The sequence below is a fragment of the Monodelphis domestica genome, chromosome 6 (genome assembly GCF_027887165.1).
Source record: "Monodelphis domestica isolate mMonDom1 chromosome 6, mMonDom1.pri, whole genome shotgun sequence".
Taxonomy (NCBI): Eukaryota; Metazoa; Chordata; class Mammalia; order Didelphimorphia; family Didelphidae; genus Monodelphis; species Monodelphis domestica.
In genome coordinates, this window is record NC_077232.1 from 294,005,301 (window position 1) to 294,025,524 (window position 20,224).

General features: G+C 41.0%; 1 protein-coding gene across 2 annotated transcripts in view; it reads left to right on the forward strand.

Annotated features, from left to right (window-relative positions):
* Positions 1–14,471, forward strand: part of TUSC3 (tumor suppressor candidate 3) — a 69,160-nt gene extending 54,689 nt beyond the window's left edge. For both annotated transcript variants that reach the window (XM_007495629.3, XM_007495630.3), the window contains one exon: positions 14,011–14,471. In XM_007495629.3, coding sequence (XP_007495691.1) covers positions 14,011–14,026 — 16 coding nt within the window. In that variant the 3' untranslated portion in view covers positions 14,027–14,471. The remainder of the gene's footprint in view (positions 1–14,010) is intronic.
* Positions 14,472–20,224: the final 5,753 nt, after the last annotated feature.

Below are 20,224 nucleotides of genomic sequence, written 5' to 3' on the forward strand. Positions count from 1 at the left end.
GGAGGTGGTTGGAGAGGTTTTGCTCTGAGAGGTTGTGCTCTGGGAAGCTTGCTCTGAAGGAAGCTGGAGGTGGAGGCCCCTGAGACTGTTTCTCCATTTTGGTCACGTGAATGATAGGTACTGATCTCTTTTCTTTGCCTCAGCTATCTAAGGGCTTGGCCCAGCCTAAACAGAAGGGGTATTTAAGCCCTATTCCTTTCTCCCCCCCCCCTCTCTGTCTCTGTCTCTCTCTCTCTCTCTCTCTCTCTCTCTCCCTCCCTCCCTCCCTCTCTCTCTCTCTCTCTCTCTCTCTCTCTCTCTCTCTCTCTCTCTCTCTCTCTCTCTCTCTCTCTAATACCTTTCTTCCTCCTGTTTGTAATTAAACTCCATAAAAGGTTGACTGCTGACTTGAGTTTTCATTTAGGAATTACATAGCTGAATTCCTTGGCGACCTTAAATTAATATATATCAGTCTTTTAAAGTGATTTCCTTGTCACATTGTGGCTGACCACACGGGAGTCTAAAGAATTCTCTCAATAAACTTCTGAAATTCCTTGCCTTTTTACTCTACTGTCTCACCACTTAGTCCCTTTTAACAACAAACTTGGCTTAAAGACATAGCTGCTAGAACACATGAGTATAAAAAACTTTTTCTCCTCTTTTCTCCTTAAGTTAAATTGGAATCAGCAGTTTTTCTTTTTCTTCCCTTTAATCTTAAGGGACAGCTGGGTAGCTCAGTGGATTGAGAGCCAGGCCTAGAGACAGAAGGTCCTGGGTTCAAATTGGACCTCGGATACTTCCCAGCTGTGTGACTCTGATAGTTAGATAGAAAACAGCTGTTTTAAATCTCAGCAACAGGACCCTAAAGTCCTGACTGGAAGAGCTGTTTCTAAATATCCTTTCCCTTAAGGAACAACTAACTGGATTAAAAAAAAAAAACCCTGTGGAAAGTTTGTTGCTTTGCCCTGCTCCCCACGTGTTTTGTGAAATTACAAAATATATAAATAAAAATGGGTGCTACATTCTTTGACAATTATATGGCAGCTGAAGAATTAGGGGCATTGAGGAATGCAGGATACCTCCAAATTTTTATATTAATAGGTACTGTCATTTTTGTACTCCTCAATACTATATTTAGAGATGCTAAAATAAAAAAAATTGAGGATAAAATAGAAAAAATTGAGGATAAAATGAAAGCCCAATTAGAAGATCTAAAATGTTTCTTACAGGATCAATTGGCAAACACCCACTCTACCAGAAACAGACCTGTTTCTGAACCTTTGAATGAGGAAATTTCCTTCCCTGAAATAGAGATGGAAAACACCTTCCCTATAGCCCAGTTAACAGACTGCTTCTCTTGTGCAGTGCAAATCTTGACTGAATTTAATCCCCAAAACCCTTCCCCTGCAATCCCAGTTTCTCATGTTCCGTCTCCTACAGAAAACCAAATTCCAATGCAAAGGAGATCTTGTCCTCCTAGAGAAACCTGTCCTTGTCAAACTGACCCACAGGTACAAAATTCAACTAGAGGCCTCTTTCCTCTAAGAGAAGTACCTGAAATAGGACGGAATGGGGATGTGGTGACTTTAAGACATAGGATACCGTTTACTCCCCAAGAAATGAATTTACACGAAATATCCCCACATATGAACAAGATCCTTTTCTAGTAACAAAAAAGATGGGAGACATATTTTTTCGTATAATCCATCTTACAAGGACGTTGAGAACTTACTACAGGCTTTTTTAACTGAACGTGAAAAAAATAATTGCTCATGTCAACAAAACCCGGGGGCGTAATGCAGCACATTGGCCATCTCAGGATCCTGAATAGGACTATAACAATCCTGAGGATTATCTACAACTATATTGTTGTAGAGAGGCCATCCTCACGGTAGTGAAGGAATGTGCAGACAGTACAGATAAGTGGATGGAACTTGAAAAAATTAAGCAAAAGGAAGAAGAAACACCTTCTAGATTTATGGATAGAATAATCGAGTTTGGGGACAGATATTTAGATTGGGACCTAACTAAAGAGAGTAGTTTAAGACAAGTTAGAAGAATCTTTGTAAATAACTCTTGCAAAGCAATTAAGAATTATTTTAGAACACAATGCCCAAGATTGTCAGATATGGACCTTGAAGAATTGCGAAAAACAGCTAAATATGTTTTAAAGGGAAACAAAGAAAAGGAGGAAGAAAATAATGACATGGAGGAAATGAAGAAAAAAATTAGATATTTAATAGATAGGATAACTAAATTAGAAAGTGGGCATGATAATGAACCAACGACAATTGCCCCTCTCCAGAAATCCAATTATCAATCCATTACTTGCCACTTCTGTGAGAAGGGCCACAAAATGATGGAATGTAGAACCTTTCTTAAGATGATTGGACGGAATACACAGTTTAATAATAGCTTCAGAAATAATAACTATAGAAATGATGATAATGGTTATAGAAACCAGAATTCTAGAAATTATAATAATGACTATGGAAATAACTATAATGAATATAGAAATAAGAACTTTAGAAACCAGAATTATAGAAATAGGAATTGGGAAAATAATGACAATGCTCCAATTAAAGAAAATTATAATGATAATGAACAACAACAATATATGAGAAATGGCGCTCGTCCAAAAAATACTCCAGGTACTAATGACCCTCAGAGAGGTGCCCTTCAGGGGGGTGCCCAAGGAATATCCCAAACACAATGATGGTGTCCGGGGGGGAGGGGCTGGGGCACAGGAATCAGAGAATACAACCTTTGATTTCCCGAACCCTGATGTCCTACTACCCGTTGTCCCTATCCACTGCTCCCCCCCATACTAATGAACCCTATGTTACCTTAAAGGTGGGTAATACCTATTATGATTGTCTATTAGACACTGGAGCTTCCTGGTCTGTATTAAAGAGAACACCTGATTTTCAATGTTATTCTGTTGGCTCAGAGAATTTAATGGGAGTATCAGGAATAACCCAAAGAGTTAAAAGACTTCCTCCTAGAATGGTGTCTGTAGGACCCCTAGAAGTACAACACTCCTTCCTTTTGATGCCTGACTCCCCTTTAAATTTGCTGGGGAGGGACCTTCTATGCAAACTCAGAGCCACAATAACCTGCTCCCCAGGTGGCTCATTATCATTAGAAGTACCAGAGGAATCTTTAAATTTACTCCCTGTACTTCTCTCGGAAAACCAAGAGGCAAAAGAGCCTTCCACTTTTGAAATACCTAAAGATATACCGGAGTCTCTTTGGGCCACATCATCTTCCGATGTAGGCTTACTTAAATCTGCTGTTCCTGTGCAGATAAAAACTAAATCTAGCCCACCTCCTTCTATCCCTCAGTATCCCCTCTCAAAGGAGGCAATTGAGGGTATTACACCAGTTATTAACTCATTAATAGAACAGGGAATAATAATCCCTTGCAAATCTGAATACAACACGCCCATCCTGCCAATTAAAAAACCAAAAAAAGGGCCCGATGGCAAGCACATCTATAGATTTGTACAGGATCTAAAGGCAGTGAATAATCACGTTATAAAGAGACACTCCGTAGTTTCTAACATACATACTATTATTTCATCTATTCCTAGCACAGCTACATACTTTATAGTAGTAAACTTGTGTTCAGCTTTCTTTTCCATACCAATACATGAGAACTCCAGGCAAATTTTTGCTTTCACCTGGAAGGGCTCACAATATACCTGGTGTCGGCTGCCACAGGGTTATGTCGAAAGTCCGAGCTTATTTGAGCAAATTTTGAGCCAAGACACAGACAATATAACATTTAAAAATAACAAATTAATCATATATGTAGATGATCTACTCTTGGCTTCAACAGATGCAAAAACATGTCAAGAAGATAGCAAACACCTTTTGGAATTGCACAAAAGAGGACATAAAATCTCCAAGGATAAAGTTCAGTGGTGTCTCCAAAAAGTAGAATATTTGGGATTCATCTTGACTGCGGGTGCTCGTTATATTTCTCCAAAACGAATTGAGAATATTCAAAAATTGAGTGCTCCTACCACTAAGAAACAGCTGAGAGCAATTTTAGGAGCAATAGGGTTTTGTAGACAATGGATTCCTTGCTATGGGGAAATTACTAAACCCCTTATAGCATTAACAAAGGATTCAGTTCCTGAACCCCCTCAAATTAGAGCCTGAACACTTGTCAGCTCTATCAGATCTAAAAAAGGCTATCATGTCTGCCCCTGCTCTAGGCATCCCAGATCACAACAAGCCATTTACTTTATATGTGCATGAGCTAAGAGGAGTAGCCTCTGGTGTGTTAACTCAGACTTTGGGACCTTCTCAGCACCCAATTGCTTATTATTCTGCCCAACTAGACCCAGTAGCAGCAGGAGCACCACCATGCCTTAGAGGAGTAGCTACTACAGCCTTACTAGTAACAAAAACCGTTGATTTAGTATTGGGATGTCCATTAACAATAATGTGCCCACATGAGATAGAAGCATTATTGATAAAACATAGAACACAGGCATTCTCGGATCAGAGAATTACAAGGTATGAAATAACCTTATTAAATAGTGAAAATATTACCTTGAAACACTGTTCAACTCTTAACCCTGCCACCTTGCTTCCAGATTTACCTACTTCAGGAGAACCATTACAAAACTGTGAAACATTAGTGTCCATGGCAGAGAAGCCTCGAGATAATCTCTTGGACACTCCCTTAGACAATGCAGATCTGATTTTATTTACCGATGGTTCCTCTTTTATGAGGGATGGCATATGTTACACTGGAACTGCCATAGTCTCAGAATTTGCCACTGAAGGGTCAGCTTCACTACCTTCTAACATTAGCGCTCAAGGAGCAGAACTCATAGCTCTGAAACAAGCTTGTATAATTGCCAAGGATAAAAAGGCAACAATTTATACGAATTCTAGATATGCTTTTGGCATTTGTCACTTAGTCGGGATGCTATGGCTCCAAAGAGGATTTTTAACCTCAGCTGGAAAATCCATAGCTAATGCAGAAATTATTAATGAAGTTCTTTCTGCTCTCAAACTGCCTAAAGCCCTAGCTGTAGTTCATTGCTCTGCCCATACAGGGGGCTCTGACCCTGTCTCTAGAGGAAATGACTGAGCAGATGCCGCTGCAAAACTAGCAGCCATAGAAGGACCTGGATTACTTCTAACATTAACAACTACTGATGACTCAAATTTATCACTTTCCTATAATGAAAAGGAAGTGGAAAAATGGAAACAAGAATTTAAAGCAAAACAGATTAATGGAGTATGGGTGTCATCTGAAGGAAAACCCCTGCTCCCTAGAAGTTTCTATAACCAAATTTGCCAATCTATTCACAAAAATGGTCATTTTGGCACCTAGGGCATCGTGGACTCTGTCAAGAGAGTATGGATAGCCCCTGGTATAACTACTATAGCCTCTAAAGTATGTTCAGCCTGCCCTATCTGCCAGGCATATAACCAACATGCATATCGTGGAAAAGCCTTTGGGGGACGTCCTCTGGCTTACACACCTTTTGAACATCTACAGATAGATTTCATAATGATGCCAAAGGCTGGACGTTATAAATTTTGTCTAGTAATTGTAGATCAACTAACCAGATGGCCGGAAGCATTTCCTACTGTAAACCTTAAAATTTCTTAGACTTATAAATGTTGGAAATTTCACCATTGGGAAATTTCATACTTGAAAAATTTCCTACTGATAGTCTATTGGAATGTGAACCCCATTGGCATGGGAGGGTCATTCTCCTCCCTTCTTAAGATTACTTTAGGACAGAAACCTTTTGCTAAACAATGGAAAGGGCTTTGATCTATGCTTAAGCATAGAACAGGAAGTTCTTTGAGTCATGATTGATTTTAGAATTGATACAATCTCCACCCTACTCAGTCCTAACAGGATTTAGGAAGGGCTGCAGCAAAGGATCAAGATTTAATTATTTGAGAATATGACCTTCAACAGACATGTGCAAAGCCACAGACCTCTGGGTGGTCCTGGGTTAAGCTAGAGCCACCATTGGCACAGGGAAGACATGGACAGTGATTGGTAGATGTGAGAACTGAGGGGAGGGAACTTGGATGGTTTCCTTAAAGATAGTGGGGTCTAAGGACGAGGGGGTGGGTTGGAGAGGTTTTTCTCTGAGAGGTTGCGCTCTGAGAAGCTTGCTCTGAAGGAAGCTGAAGGTGGAAGCCCCTGAGACTGTTTCTCCATTTTGGTCACGTGAGTGATAGGGACTGATCTCTTTTCTTTTCCTCAGCTATCTAAGGGCTTGGGCCTTTTGGCCCAGCCTAAACAGAGGGGGTATTTAAGCCCTATTCCCTTCTCTCCCCTTTCTCTCTCTCTCTCTAATACCTTTCTTCCTCCTGTTTGTAATTAAAAACTCCATAAAAGGTTGACTGCTGACTTGAGTTTCATTTAGGAATTACATAGCTGAATTCCTTGGCAACCTTAAATTAATATATATCAGTCTTTTAAATGATTTCCTTGTCACACTACGACCCGAGCCACAGCAGATATTGTTGCAAAGATACTTTTAAAGGAAATTATTCCTCATTTTGCCCTGCCAGCACGTATTGACTTCGATAGAGGGAGTCATTTTACCGATTCTGTCTTAAACCAAATATATTCTTGCTTGGGGATAACTCCAAAATTCCATGTTCCATATAAACCCCACAGCTCAGGCCAAGTGGAGAGGATGAATAAAGAACTTAAGACTATGATTGGCAAATTATGCACTGAAACCCATTTAAAATGGCCTGAAATTCTCCCTCTGGCCCTATTTTATCTTAGAAGTAGGCCTAGAGGAGCCTTACATATTTCACCATTTGAGATGCTTTTTGGACATCCTCCTATACAGGCTAAGCCATTCTCCCCGGCTTATACATCGCTATTAGGGGGAGATATTACTATTGCTTCCTATATACAGGAGTTATAGCACAAACTACGTGAACTTCATGAATCCGGAGCTGCAGTACAAGCCGGACATTAGACTTTTCTCTGCATGACCTGAACCCAGGAGATAAAGTTTATATCAAGAATTTCAAGCGAACTGGAGCAACTCAACCTTCATGGGAAGGACCATTCCAAATATTATTAACTACTCCAACATCTATAAAGATTGGAGAAAGGGACTCTTGGATTCACTGCTCACATGTGAAGAAAGCATCTTCTGCTGAGACTGATTGACTGTATCCTATTATATGAATTGTGACTCTATCTTATCATATGAATTAGAGATAATCATCCATAGACAAATGGATGCTGTTTTTTCAAGAATATATTGAATTACTGATTTTTTTTCTTATTTTTCTAATTTATTTTATTTTTTGATCAGAATATTTGATTTTTTTTCTCATTTTTGGTACTGAAGGTACACATAATTAATATTATTTTTTTCCTGCAGTAATACAAATTAATATATATACTCTTGCTATAATATCAATATATGCCTAAAAGCTTTAAACTATGGGAACCTGCCATTTATTGATAAAATATTATAGGACTGTGATTAATGTTTGTGTCTGATTCCAGGAAAAGGGATAAAAACAAGGAGCACAGACTAAACCTGAATAGTGCCAATAGAGCACACAAGAAATATTAAAGTGAGACTCGAGGTTGCGACGCTTAACTTATGTTTAAGTCGTAGGACTTCCTTGTATCTACACTCTTTGTGAAGTACTCAAACAAGTACAAAGCTTGACTATCATGCTGGCTCCCTATATCCCTGAAGGGAAAAAAAAATCAGATGAGGGAATGACATTTCCCCATCAAAATAGAATTCTAATTCTTTTCTTATATTATGGCAACTTCCTGTAGTCTTGGCTACAAATGGCTAAGTGAAATATTACTGCATCCTGTCCTACATACTTGTGGGATAGAAATTACTTTAAACTGGACCTATACAAGGCCTATTTTGAATTTTTCTTATGTTTTTGATTATTTTTCTACTCTTTTGATAATTGACACATACACCCCCATAACTGAACATTGCATTCTTAGCTAAACTTGATATATTTTTTAATACTTACTTCAGGGGGGGGTTGTATTTTAATTTAAAATCTAAGAATTTTTTTTGTTTGAGATGGTATTTTTATAAAAATCCAAGAATTTTGTTTAAGATTTTACTGTTATAAAAAAATCAAAGATTTTGATTCTGTTTGAGAAAAGATCTTCAAGAAAGAAGCTTGAAACTTTTATATCCAGAGAATGAACTGTTGCAGAAAGATGCCGAAAACCTACACTTCATCAAGAAGATCAAGAATGAACTTTGGATGTAATTGATTGGACTGAACTTTTGATTGAACATTTATTGTAATTGTACACATTTATGCCAAAAGGGACTGCCTCTAATTTGGCTTTCTGTCAATGCGCCTAGCAAAACATTGGTTTTGCTTTCTTTTCTTTTCTATTTCCTCTCTCACTATTCTAATTTCTCTTAGAAAATTGAATATTATGTATATCTATACTTAGAAGTGCATTTAGAACTACAAAATGATTATGTTAAATGATCAATGGGGAGACCAGTCTCCCAATGATCATCAGGGGGGATTGTAAACCTTAAAATTTCTTAGACTTATAAATGTTAGAAATTTCACCATTGAGAAATTTCATACTTGAAAAATTTCCTACTGATAGTCTATTGGAATGTGAACCCCATTGGTATGGGAGGGTCATTCTCCTCCCTAATTAAGATTTCTTTAGGACAGAAACCTTTTGCTGAACAATGGAAAGGGCTTTGACCTATGCTTAAGCATAGAATAGCAAGTTCTTTGAGTCATGATTGATTTTAGAATCGATACAATAGAGATACTTGGAATGACAGAACCAGGTCTTAGAACTTCAAATCTCCACCCTGCTCAGGGTAACAGGATTTAGGAAGGGCTGCAGCAAAGGATCAAGATTTAATTATTTGAGAATATGACCTTCAACAGACATGTGCAAAGCCACAGACCTCTGGGTGGTCCTGGGTTAAGCTAGAGCCACCATTGGCACAGGGAAGACATGGACAGTGATTGGTAGATGTGAGAACTGAGGGGAGGGAACTTGGATGGTTTCCTTAAAGGTAGCAGGGTCTGAGGACTGGGAGGTGGTTGGAGAGGTTTTGCTCTGAGAGGTTGTGCTCTGGGAAGCTTGCTCTGAAGGAAGCTGGAGGTGGAGGCCCCTGAGACTGTTTCTCCATTTTGGTCACATGAGTGATAGGTACTGATCTCTTTTCTTTGCCTCAGCTATCTAAGGGCTTGGCCCAGCCTAAACAGAAGGGGTATTTAAGCCCTATTCCCTTCTCTCCCCTTTCTCTCTCTCCCCCCTCTCTCTCTTTCTCTCTCTCTCTTTCTCTCTCTCTCTCTTTCTCTCTCCCTCTCTCTCTCTCTCTCTTTCTCTCTCTCTCTCTCTCTCTCTCTCTCTCTCTCTCTCTCTCTCTCTCTCTCTCTCTCTCTCTCTCTCCCTCCCTCTCTCTCTCTCTCCCTCTCTGTCTCTCTGTCTCTCTCTCTCTCTCCCTCCCTCTCTATCTCTCCCTCTCTCTCTTCCTCTCTTCCTCTCCCTCTCTCTCTCTCTCTCTCTCTCTCTCTCTCTCTCTCTCTATCTATCTATCTCTCTCTCTCTCTCAGGAATTACATAGCTGAATTCCTTGGCGACCTTAAATTAATATATATCATTCTTTTAAAGTGATTTCCTTGTCACATTAGGATTGAGCCAGGGGATGAGAGTAGTGGCAAGGAATTCAAGAATAGAGAACAGACACATTGGACTATATTTTAAGAGGAGGTTCAAGGTTGGAAGAGAGGAAAGGGACATGAGACCAGATTGTTGCCCTAGGTCATTGTTGAGGGTCAGTCTGTGTGTAGTCAACTGAGGATGATGGCTAGGGCTAGGGCCAAAGACAGGAAATAAGAGGAATTAACTCATAAAGCACAATTAGGATAGAGTGAAGGAATTGGTCATAGGATTTGACGAAACTGAGGTCCCAGGCAGCCAGGGTGTTTAACAGCCATCAGCTTGGATGTTGGAGTTCCTTTCTCCAAATCAGGGCAGCTGTTGGGGTGTACTGAGAGAGGGAGAGCAACAGAAGTGACCTGAGGTCCAGTAGATAAGAGACCTAGACCTGGGTCCCTGCAATCCTCTCAAAAGGTTGGAGTTTCAAAGGAAAAGAAGGATGGTGGCAGCAGACCAAGAAGACATCAAACACTGAGTGTCTACCTCCCTCTTGGGTGCTGGGCCTGACCAGATACAAATGATGGAAATGGGAACCTCAGCTTTACTATTAAAAATAGTATTATCATATGGGATTATCAGTCACCTTACTGGGATCCCTCTCCCATCCAACATGGATATAGTTGCCATGTCATTTTCCCAAGATGCCCAGTCACCTCCTCTGCTTCAAGAAGCTCCTATGGTTTCCTGTTAACTTGGAAGTGAAATGCCAGCATCTAAGCCTAGGAGTTCTGGCCCCCAAGTCTGACTTCAGCCTTGCTTCCCAGTGCTCTCCTTCACACACACTTCACTCTTAGCTGGTCTCTGAATTAGTATTGGTCTCATTTGTGTGAAGATTAAAAAGGCTGGTGGCCACCTCATCCCTGCTGCTCTGAATCTCTGGTTTTTTCTGAGACTCAGCTTAGGGACCACCTTCCACCTCACCAGGAGGGCCAGCACCTTTGCTGCTTGTTAATGCCATTGCTTTCCTGGAATTACCTTGCCCTTTATCTGTGACCAGGTTGTTTCCCATGCCCTCAGGAGCATGGAACCTGCAAAGACAGTTTACTTTGGGCCTTTATTTTCCCAACCATACTCGCAGTGCTGCCACAGAGTACCTGATTAATCAGGCCTTGGTTATTCAGTTGAATTGAGTTGAGGGAAAAGACTGTACATAGATTTAGGCTAGACATACAGAAACCTTTCTGACTAGAGAGCCCTCCAAAAGCATAGTGGGCTGCCCCAATGGCCTGGCTTCTCTCCTCCTGGAGTCCTTTGAGCAGGAGGGAGAGTTGCAAAGGGATCAGTGAGGATTATTGTCAAGAGAATTCCTCACCATGATAGCTGGTTGTCAACTCTTGTTGGGTGAGGTCTTTCCACTCTCAGATCCTGTGGGATGGATGGTGGTACTGATCAAAATGGGGGAACCTTAAAAACCAGAGGAGTGTTTCTAGAACTTTGAAAATAAATCTTATTTTTTTTCTGTCCTTTTATTGGGCTTGTGTGCCAGTCAGGCATGTCATCCCTGAAACTAGGGGATATTAGAAGTATAATAAAGGCTCTGAGAGAGCCTTTAGTTATACTCTTACATTCTATCAAAATGATTAGATAGGAAAATGTGAGATAGAAATACATTGTATGCCCAAGTAAGCAGAAGAGAGTGATAGTATTTTCAATATAACCAATTTCCCTTGGATTATTAATGTACATAAAATGTGATCAGCACATGAGTGTGCTCTTAGAGAAGCAGAATTGTATCTAACAGTTCTGACTTATTGTCTTGCTAGTAAGGGAACAACAAGACAGAAAAGAATGGTAGTAAAGGGGACTGAAGGCTCTGAGACCTGTGTGCAGATTTGATTGGGCATCTAGAGGTAACAAGAATCGCCTCCTCTAGATGTGTTGGGTCATCTCAGAAGACTCCCCAACAAAATGAATGCAATGAATGGAGATGTAATCCTAGTATCTGAAGAATTTGATGAGCCATCCAATTTTTTAAAAATTTAATCATGATTGCTTTGGTGTAAGTGTGGAAGTAGAGGATGAATGGTCAAAAATAAGTTGGGAAGCATGTAGACCCCTGTTCTTTGTTGGTGACTCAGAATCCTCCCACCTGCACTTCATGAATACTGTCTTTGAAGGAGAAAGTCAGGAGGCTTGGGACTTGGCATGTCCTACATCCCACCATGGAAACTGTTGCTCAGAAAATGGGACTTAAAGAAGCAGCTCATGGCTGATGTGGGATTCATCAATGGAGACACATTACCAGAAAGAAGAGTCAAAAGTAGGGTGAACAGTTAAAAGAATCTTCAACTAGGGTTTTTCAACAAATGATTGGTGACCAGAACATGAGCCAGGGTTAGGAAATGCTGGTGATAAAAGTGTCCTCAGGATACCAGGTTTACTGTAGTGTCCATCATCCTGCATTGGAAACCAGAAAAGCATAAACTGCCTGCTGTCTAGGGACACCTAGGCAGAGGCTCCTGAGCACCCACCTCTTATTCCCTTTAAAGCTTAGCTCAGGCATAGTGCCACCTCTGCAATGCAGCCTTTCCTTTGAATTGTGTATGTATCTTGAACTTGGTTAGCTGTGCCTACATTGTCTCCCTACTGGACAGTAAAGCCTCTGAGGGCAGGGGAGCTTTCATTTGTTTGTATGCCTAGCACTTAGCCCAGAAGTTGATGATTAACTACTCAGCAGCCTTCTTATGAACTAGCACTGAGTGAAACCAACAAGACCCATTGTAGAATTTGCAGGGAAGATGATAGCAAAGGTGAAAAGTCCCTGAAAGCCCCCAGGGGCTCCACTGTTCAAGACCCTTCAACATTTGTGGAGGACCACAGGTGCCTCCTGCTTCCCTGGGTGGAAGAGCCCATGCTCTGACTTCCCTATGAGTGCTTGCACACTTAAGATCAACTAGTTTGTTGTTCTTAACTACCAGGCAGATTTAACCCTTAGAGGAAGACAAATCCAGAAATGATTGTGATGTAAAGACAACAGAGATTTTGGTGGAATCAGATACACTTTCTAGCAATGTGGTCCTGGGCAAGTCACTGACTTCTCCCAGCCTTTTCCCCTTGTCTATAAAATGAATAATGCTAAAGCCTGCTGCACCTTGTTGTTAAGATGAAATGATATTATATTTGTAAGGCATTTTGCAAGCCAAATGCTATGATTATCATATTATTGCCATCATTACTGTCCTAAGGGCTTTTACCACTACAGTTGGTAAGGAGACTGCAAACAGACAAAAGATAGATGACTTCTGCAGCCCTGTTTATATAAAGGCAGTGGAGCTGCTTCCTTCAAACTCCATGTCACAGACTCAGGGTGTTTCTAATGGGTTAGAAGTGACATAGAGGTAAAATGATGTGTTAGTTTCATTTTTAATGATTAGCTTCTGCACATTTAATTTTTGAATCTTTGAAAATAGAGTGCTCATAAACATTTATGAGCATTAAACAACAGTTTGTCTCTCCTTTGTCACAGTTTTTCTTCTTCGGGATTTATCCGGATTTAATGGTTTTGCAGAAAGCTAGAAACTCCAAACAGGAAAATGAGTAAAACCCTCATGAATTTGTTTTTAGTCCACAAATTCAGAAAAATAAGATTATTCAGGCTTTGTGAGGGAAATTGAAAATTTGCACATGTTGTCTTCTCTTTTGACTCCTGCCAATACCAATGCTGGCTTAATGCTCCTGTCACAGTGTGGCCACTACTAGAGCAGGCCTTCAGTCAGTTTTGAGTTTGTGATGTCTGTATCTGCAGGGAGACACAGACCAGTGGGTGACTCCAGACCAGAAGAAGGTGCCCCAAGCTATGGATGTCTAGCCCTTAGTCTACCACTGTTTGCCATGGGCCTTTAGCACATATGAGACTTGAGCTGTCACAAAAGAAATAGCTATAGCCAATAGATTAAGATTTTATAGCCCTGAAAGAGCATGTGCATTCCTAAAGAGTCCCATTCATCGGGGCCTTCCCCAATGTGAGGGCTTCTCCACTTACAGCTAGACTTTCTCATTCCCCAGCTCTTTCCCAAAGGAACCTGAGCAATATCTTGCTCCTGACCGCCCACCTTCCTCCTCTCCATGTGTACTCTATCAGACTTAGCAAAAGAATTTTGCCACTGGATTGAACATCCCAGCTTTAAAGTTACCTTCTGACATCATTTATTTTCTATAATTGCCTTCCATTATGTCCTAAGTACCTTTATAATTAGTGATATTTTGACATTTTTTTGAAAATGTTTAATATGGAGTAAGTTTGAAAACCCTTATTTATTCTGGAGTTTGGGGATAAGGCTGTCATTATTTGCAGCGCTTAATATTTTTTTTTCTCTCTTTTCCAGCTTTTTAATTAAATGAAATCCAGCAGGATTTGTCCAAGATGAATGTTTACCAAGAGATAAACTCTTCCTGATCCTGATACCAACATTATGTTCTTTAGAATTCCTGTGGTTCCACCATTAACTGTGATAAGTTAGACTCATCTTGTATGTAATTAATTGTGCATTTTGCTAGTGAAAAAAATAGAGCATTTAATTTTCGGAAAGACGAAGCTGAACACCACCGTTATAAAGGCCATATCAGACAGCTGTTCAAGGGTAGTATTTATTTCTAGTTTGTGATATAAAGTTGGAATAAAATTAACAGTGTTATTGAATTGTTTAGTAATTAGTCAAAGAAACCCAAATGTAATCGATGTAAGTGTTCTTGTCATGTTCCAGGCACAAGCTGTATGCATGAAATATACCTATATGTATGAATTAGACTTGTGGCTGTGATAAAGTGAATGAGCTTGCACTTGCAATCAGTGATTTCTTTTGGGGAGAACTAAGTTTGGTGTAGGGGCCTGGGTGGTCAATGATGCTCCCAAATGGAATACCTTGTTGAGGCTCCCACTCTGACTTATACTCCAGCACTCACCAGGAGGCTGGATTGAGCCTAAAACACAGGCTTCTGCAGTTTCAGGACCCTCCACGGTCCAATCTGGACCCAGTTACTCACCCTTGGGTGTACTCTCTAGAGATATTCATTCGCACCTACAGTAGGCCTGTCAAGGGACCCAAATCTGGGAGAGAGAGTTAGAATTCTGGAGACCAAAGGACCAAGGTAGAGGTTTAAAAAGACAGCTCTTCATAAGCACATCATGAGAGAGGTGAGGCTTGATGGGCCATTTGAAAAAGTCCTAGGAGGTTCAGTGGACTCTGGCAGCCCCCAAAATCAGATGGGTCTTAGTTCCCGTGAAAAAAGAAAGGTGTTCCAGGCCACTCTTCTGCTTAGCTCTAAGTTCCACTGAGGAATGACTAGTGTCCCAGGGAAGACGGCCAGGTTGGGGAAGGGCATCAGATATGGGAAGGAATTCAAAATGTTTAACCTGAATTGGAGTAGACAGATTTGAGGAGAGCAGGGTTGCAAATGGACAAGGGGTGTGACATGAGGGTGACCCCAGACTCCCAGTAGTTGAAAGATGGCAGTGAGATTAACTTTGACCTTTTGGATTCCAAAGGGCAGAATTCTAATTTGGAGTGGGAGGGACCTGCCAAGAGGCAGATTGCCGCCAGTTGTTTGGAGTGGAAGGGGACTACCCGAGGACTTTGAGCACATGCTAAGTCATGGGTTGTGGGCTGGGGGGCGGGGTGGTCTCATGCTGGTACTAGAGGGCCTCCCTTCCACAGGCATGTGATCATAGGCCCAATCAGAAGGAATTGCCATACACATTGGCATTCCTGGAGTCAGAAATAGGTCAGTGAAGTAGGTCGTTAACTTTGGGAGCTTTGGAGTTGGTGGAGAGGACAGCTTAGTGAAACACCATCATGTCGCCTTCAGTAAACTGCTTTGGGGACCACTGCCTAATTTGGATTGGCTTCTGAACACTTGTCCATTTGCCATTTTGTCCAGCAGGGATAGAGCTATCCATATTCAAACAAAGCCCAGGTGGACCCCTGCCAAATTCTTTTTATCCATGCCTGAGAAATTTCGAGGGGACTTGGGAGAGAGGGCGCAAGAGACCTGCATGGGATGATATTTCATTTAAATTCCTACCTAATGGTCTTCGGCTTATAGAACCGGGGGTTCTATATATAGGGGCCAACTCCTACATGAACAGGAAGCCATTCCGCTACACTAGAGGAACTTCATCAACCAATTCAACTTCTGAGGGCAATTTAGTCTTTTTCCTTTTAGGAGGTTTTTATGAAGTATGTATCCGAGTACCACCTGCTTCCAAGCATAGTTCCTAATTCTCCTAATCCTGCCCCTAAGGCCATTCTGTAAAATAGTTGCCAATCCTCTTGGTTGCCCTTGTGGAGTGATGGGATCCCAGGAGGTCCAAGTGTGCTTCTATTTACAAGTGTGACCAGACCAAGTGAGAGATCAGCAAGACCTAGTTCCCCAAACTTTAATCCCTACTAAGGAGAATAAATATATTTCTAAAAGCTGTGACCTATCTTAAATGGATGTGTATGACCCTTTAAGAACTCCCAGGTTGTAATTGAGTCAGCCTTCCAGCTTTAAGATCAAATAATAATCAGTAAACATTTATCAAGAATATCGTATGTGCCAGACACCTTATAAACATGTTGCTTTCAGGGCTCAGAGGAAATACTTATCCCCTGGAACACACAAGGATTTCTGTAGGTTCTTAATCTCCTGAGACATTTCCCCCTGGGATTTGGAAAATAGAATCAGGGACCACAAAGTAGGCAAAGACTTGGGGAGCTAGTCTGGAAAGAACTGGAATCATAAGATCAGCAAGTGAAAATAGAAACACAGGTGTGGAATCTCATCAGAGTCCTTAAGATCAGGCCAGGCCATCCACAGGCACCTTGGCCCAGGGACATGGGCTGAAGCTACTAGCAGCATTCATCTCAAGGACTGAGGGAAGTCCATTTCTTGGGGGGGAAACAAAACAAAACAAAACACTTGCTCTTTTCTTTGACTACTCTGTTCCCAGATAGTTACAAATACTGTAATATATTATGCTCACTCCTTTTACCTAAATGTTTCCTGCATCCCCCTTTTTTATCCTAAGTTTTAGAGAAGTCAGGGATTGCAAACTCTGTCTCAACATTAGGGATCTTTCCAAGTGGGGGCTTCAAGCTATTGTGATTTCCTTTTATCTCTAATATTTAATACATTGCCTAGCACATATTAGGTGCTCAGTTAATGTTAATAAGCCTCTATATTAGTAACTTTTTGTCTCATGGAAATTCCACAAAATACCATGAATGGATAAGATAAACCAACTCCTATGAAATAGATTCCATGTGGATCTAAGACCCATTTTATTGCCCTTAGGCTAAAAAGTGAGCTCATCATTGTAGCACAGTAATAGCTGATTAATTTTCCAGAAAGAAAAAGATCATACCCCAAAGCTCTCCTCAAGGAGAATATAGGAAAGCTCTGAGAAGGATTCAACTCTACTATCTGATAGGGCAAAAGAAGAAAGGACCTATGCCTTACCACAAGCATCAGCCATCTCTACCCTTCTAGCAACATCCACTGGTATAAAGATTATTACCCACAACACAAGATTCTTGTACTGTCAACCTTGAAGCACAAGTTATGATAATAAACTTATCCTCAAAAGTTTTGAACAATAGCTGTTAATGCTTGTAGATTATTCCAAAGTTCTTTCCAAAGACAATTAAATTCTCAGCATTTCCAGTACTGCTCACATCTCCCCTAATTTATAGAAGCCATCCAGATATGATCAACTCCCATCCTACCCCAATCCCCAAGATCCCATGGCACATGAACTCAAAAGGTTCAAACTGTTGGAAGGGTGCGTCCCCTCATCTTGACCTGTCCTTGCCACAAAGACATGCTAACACCTACAATGGAAGTCCAATACTGAAAGCCATTGGATACCCAACAAATAGCTTAAGACAACTTGGCTCCTGGCATGGTGTCCTGCTCCATTGCCATGCCCTTGTTTAGTGTCCAGTCCCCTATTCACATTGATGTAATATAATTCTAGTTAACATTCATACAGCATTTCAGAGTTTTCAGTGTTATTTACAAGTAAGTCATTTGATTCTCACTACAACTCTGGAGTAGGTCCTATTATCACCATTTTAACTGAGTCTAATAGAGACTTGCCCAAAGTCACACAAATATTAAAATTGCTAAATTCTATATAACCCCTTGTACGTATTATTTCATTAATTCTCAGAGAAGCTATGAAAACCTTCCTAAATATTGCTACTCAATGATTCATTGAAAAAATTTATCTTCATAATCACATCTGCCATTTGATCTTACAGACCATTACCACTGGAAGGGGCCTCAGAAGCCTAGAATCCTACTTTGCATGACCAAGAGCCCCCCTCCACCTAAAACATACATGGCATCCTCTGATCCACCCAAACAACTCCTGAGAGACCTGGGCTTGAAGATTTTGAGAATTAGCCATTCCTCATCCAGTGTCTTCTTCTTTTGGTGCCCCAGTGTCATGTGAAAGTGATCCTTAGAATTCAAAGTCCAAAGTTGAGCAGGTGGGTGCTAGGATGGATTGTGTGTCTGATTTCTGCAGTCCATTCTAATTTGGTGCAAAGAAGTTTATCGCCATAGAACTGGCCTCCAGGAAGTGCATTTTTGGCCTTAGTAAGTCATTTTGTTGATAAGGCAAGTGAGTGCCAGGCAAGTGTTTTGTCAGACTCCACCAAGATGAATGGAATATTCCAAATTGAGGTCTATGGGCACCCTTTAGGTTGGGAAAAAAATATATCAAATGCTGATATGCCCTTGGTTCCACTTTGACCCAAGGATTCTCAGAAGGATGCGTGTTTTTAGATAGCTGGTTATTCAATAATAATGATGGGTGGGAAGGACCTCCCCACATATAACCTGAATTGGCAGAGCATCCGTAAGGGTGGCAAATAGTACCATGAGCTCCCGTGTGTTGCATGAGGAAGGAGGCCTGGGGAAGGCTAAATCAAATGGAGATAGCCCAACTGGAGAGTAGAAGTCAGTCTTTAACTGCTTCCTCACACTGTTTGGTAACTCTCTTGTTACCATGCTTTTTGTGATGTATCTGTCACTAGAGGTGACTTCTGATTGACTGAGAGACCCCTGAGCATGCCATTCAAGAGAGACGTTTGGAGGACTTCAAGAGAGCTAGTTGAGAGGAGCAAGTATGACCTTTTAATGGAAGACTGACCATCTCCCTGGGACTGCATACATGGGGAGCCAGCCTCCAGTATATCATTTGATCCCCAGAACTGGCAATTCAAGAGACTTCTATGAGCAAATTCTCCTTCCTTTCACCTCCCCACCTCCCAGAGAGATCATTTTCTCTTTGGTTAAGGCTAAAGTTTTTGTCTTGCTCTCAAGGAAAAAAGCTCATTGTGCCCTAATCTATATGACTTCTCTGATTTGTGTTTATCATTTATTTTGATAAAGACGTTTATTAAGCTATTCATGTATGGTTGTGTAGTCAGCATTTAGTGGGGACTATCTCTACCTTCCTCTTAAAAATGATTTAGGGGTGCAGCTAGGTGTTTCCGGGTAGATTGAGAGCCAGGTCCAGAGATGGGAGGTTCTGGGTTCAAATCTAAACTTCAGATATTTCTTAGCTGTATGACCCTGGGCAAGTCACTTAACCCCCATGGCCTAGCCCTTACCACTCTTCTGCCTTGGAACCAATACACAGTATTGATTCTAAGATGGAAAGTAAGGGTTTAAAAATAAATAAATAAATAATTTTGGAAAGGAGAAAAAAGAATCACAATCAGGAATGGGGAATCTAAGAGCAGGTTTAGAAGAAGACAATGGTAAGAGTGAGAAGAGGTCCAGAAGGCAGTAGCAAGGCTGGTCTGGAACTTCACAAGAGAGCAAGGGCTGAAGATAAATCTGTCATCTCCCTGGAGACTGGCACCACAGCAGTGGATAAAATTCCCAAAGGGTAAAAGGAATAAAGAAAATAACAGAGGTCTGGGAATAATAGAACTATAGGTTCCTTGAAAGTTCAAAAGGACCTTCCCTATCATCTAGCCCGGTTGTTTCATTTCATAGACAAGAAAATTTAGACCCAAAGAGGAAGGAAGACTTGCCATGAGTTTCACAGATAGTAAGCGGCAGGGCCAGGATTTGAATTTGGATCTCTTGATTCCAAGTCCAGTGTCTTCACAACTTCAGGCTTTGGCCTAAACGTGTATTTTCCCGTAATAATAACAGTGTGGAGGCCATTACCTGTTAATTTAAATTCAAGTGTTGTAAGCCCTGGGTTCGGACATTTTTTTTCCTCCCTCATCAATATCACCGGATGTTCCAGAAATGGCAGGGGCACTAAAGGCTGTTGCTATAACTGGGAGAGGGTTGGGTGGGTAAGGGAGACAAATGAGATCGATTTTGGAGACGGTCGCTCTTTGGAGAAGAACCTCCACTGTCCATTTCATCCTCTGTTCTCTGCGGCAGAAGCCCTCTTTGGGGAATGTGTGGGAGTCCTGCGTCTGGAAGAAGACTTCTAAAAGGGAAATATCCTTCATGGGCTTCATTCACAAGGGAAAGCCCCATCAAGGTTCTTTTAGCAATAAAGGCTTTTCTGTTGTTTTCTCTGGT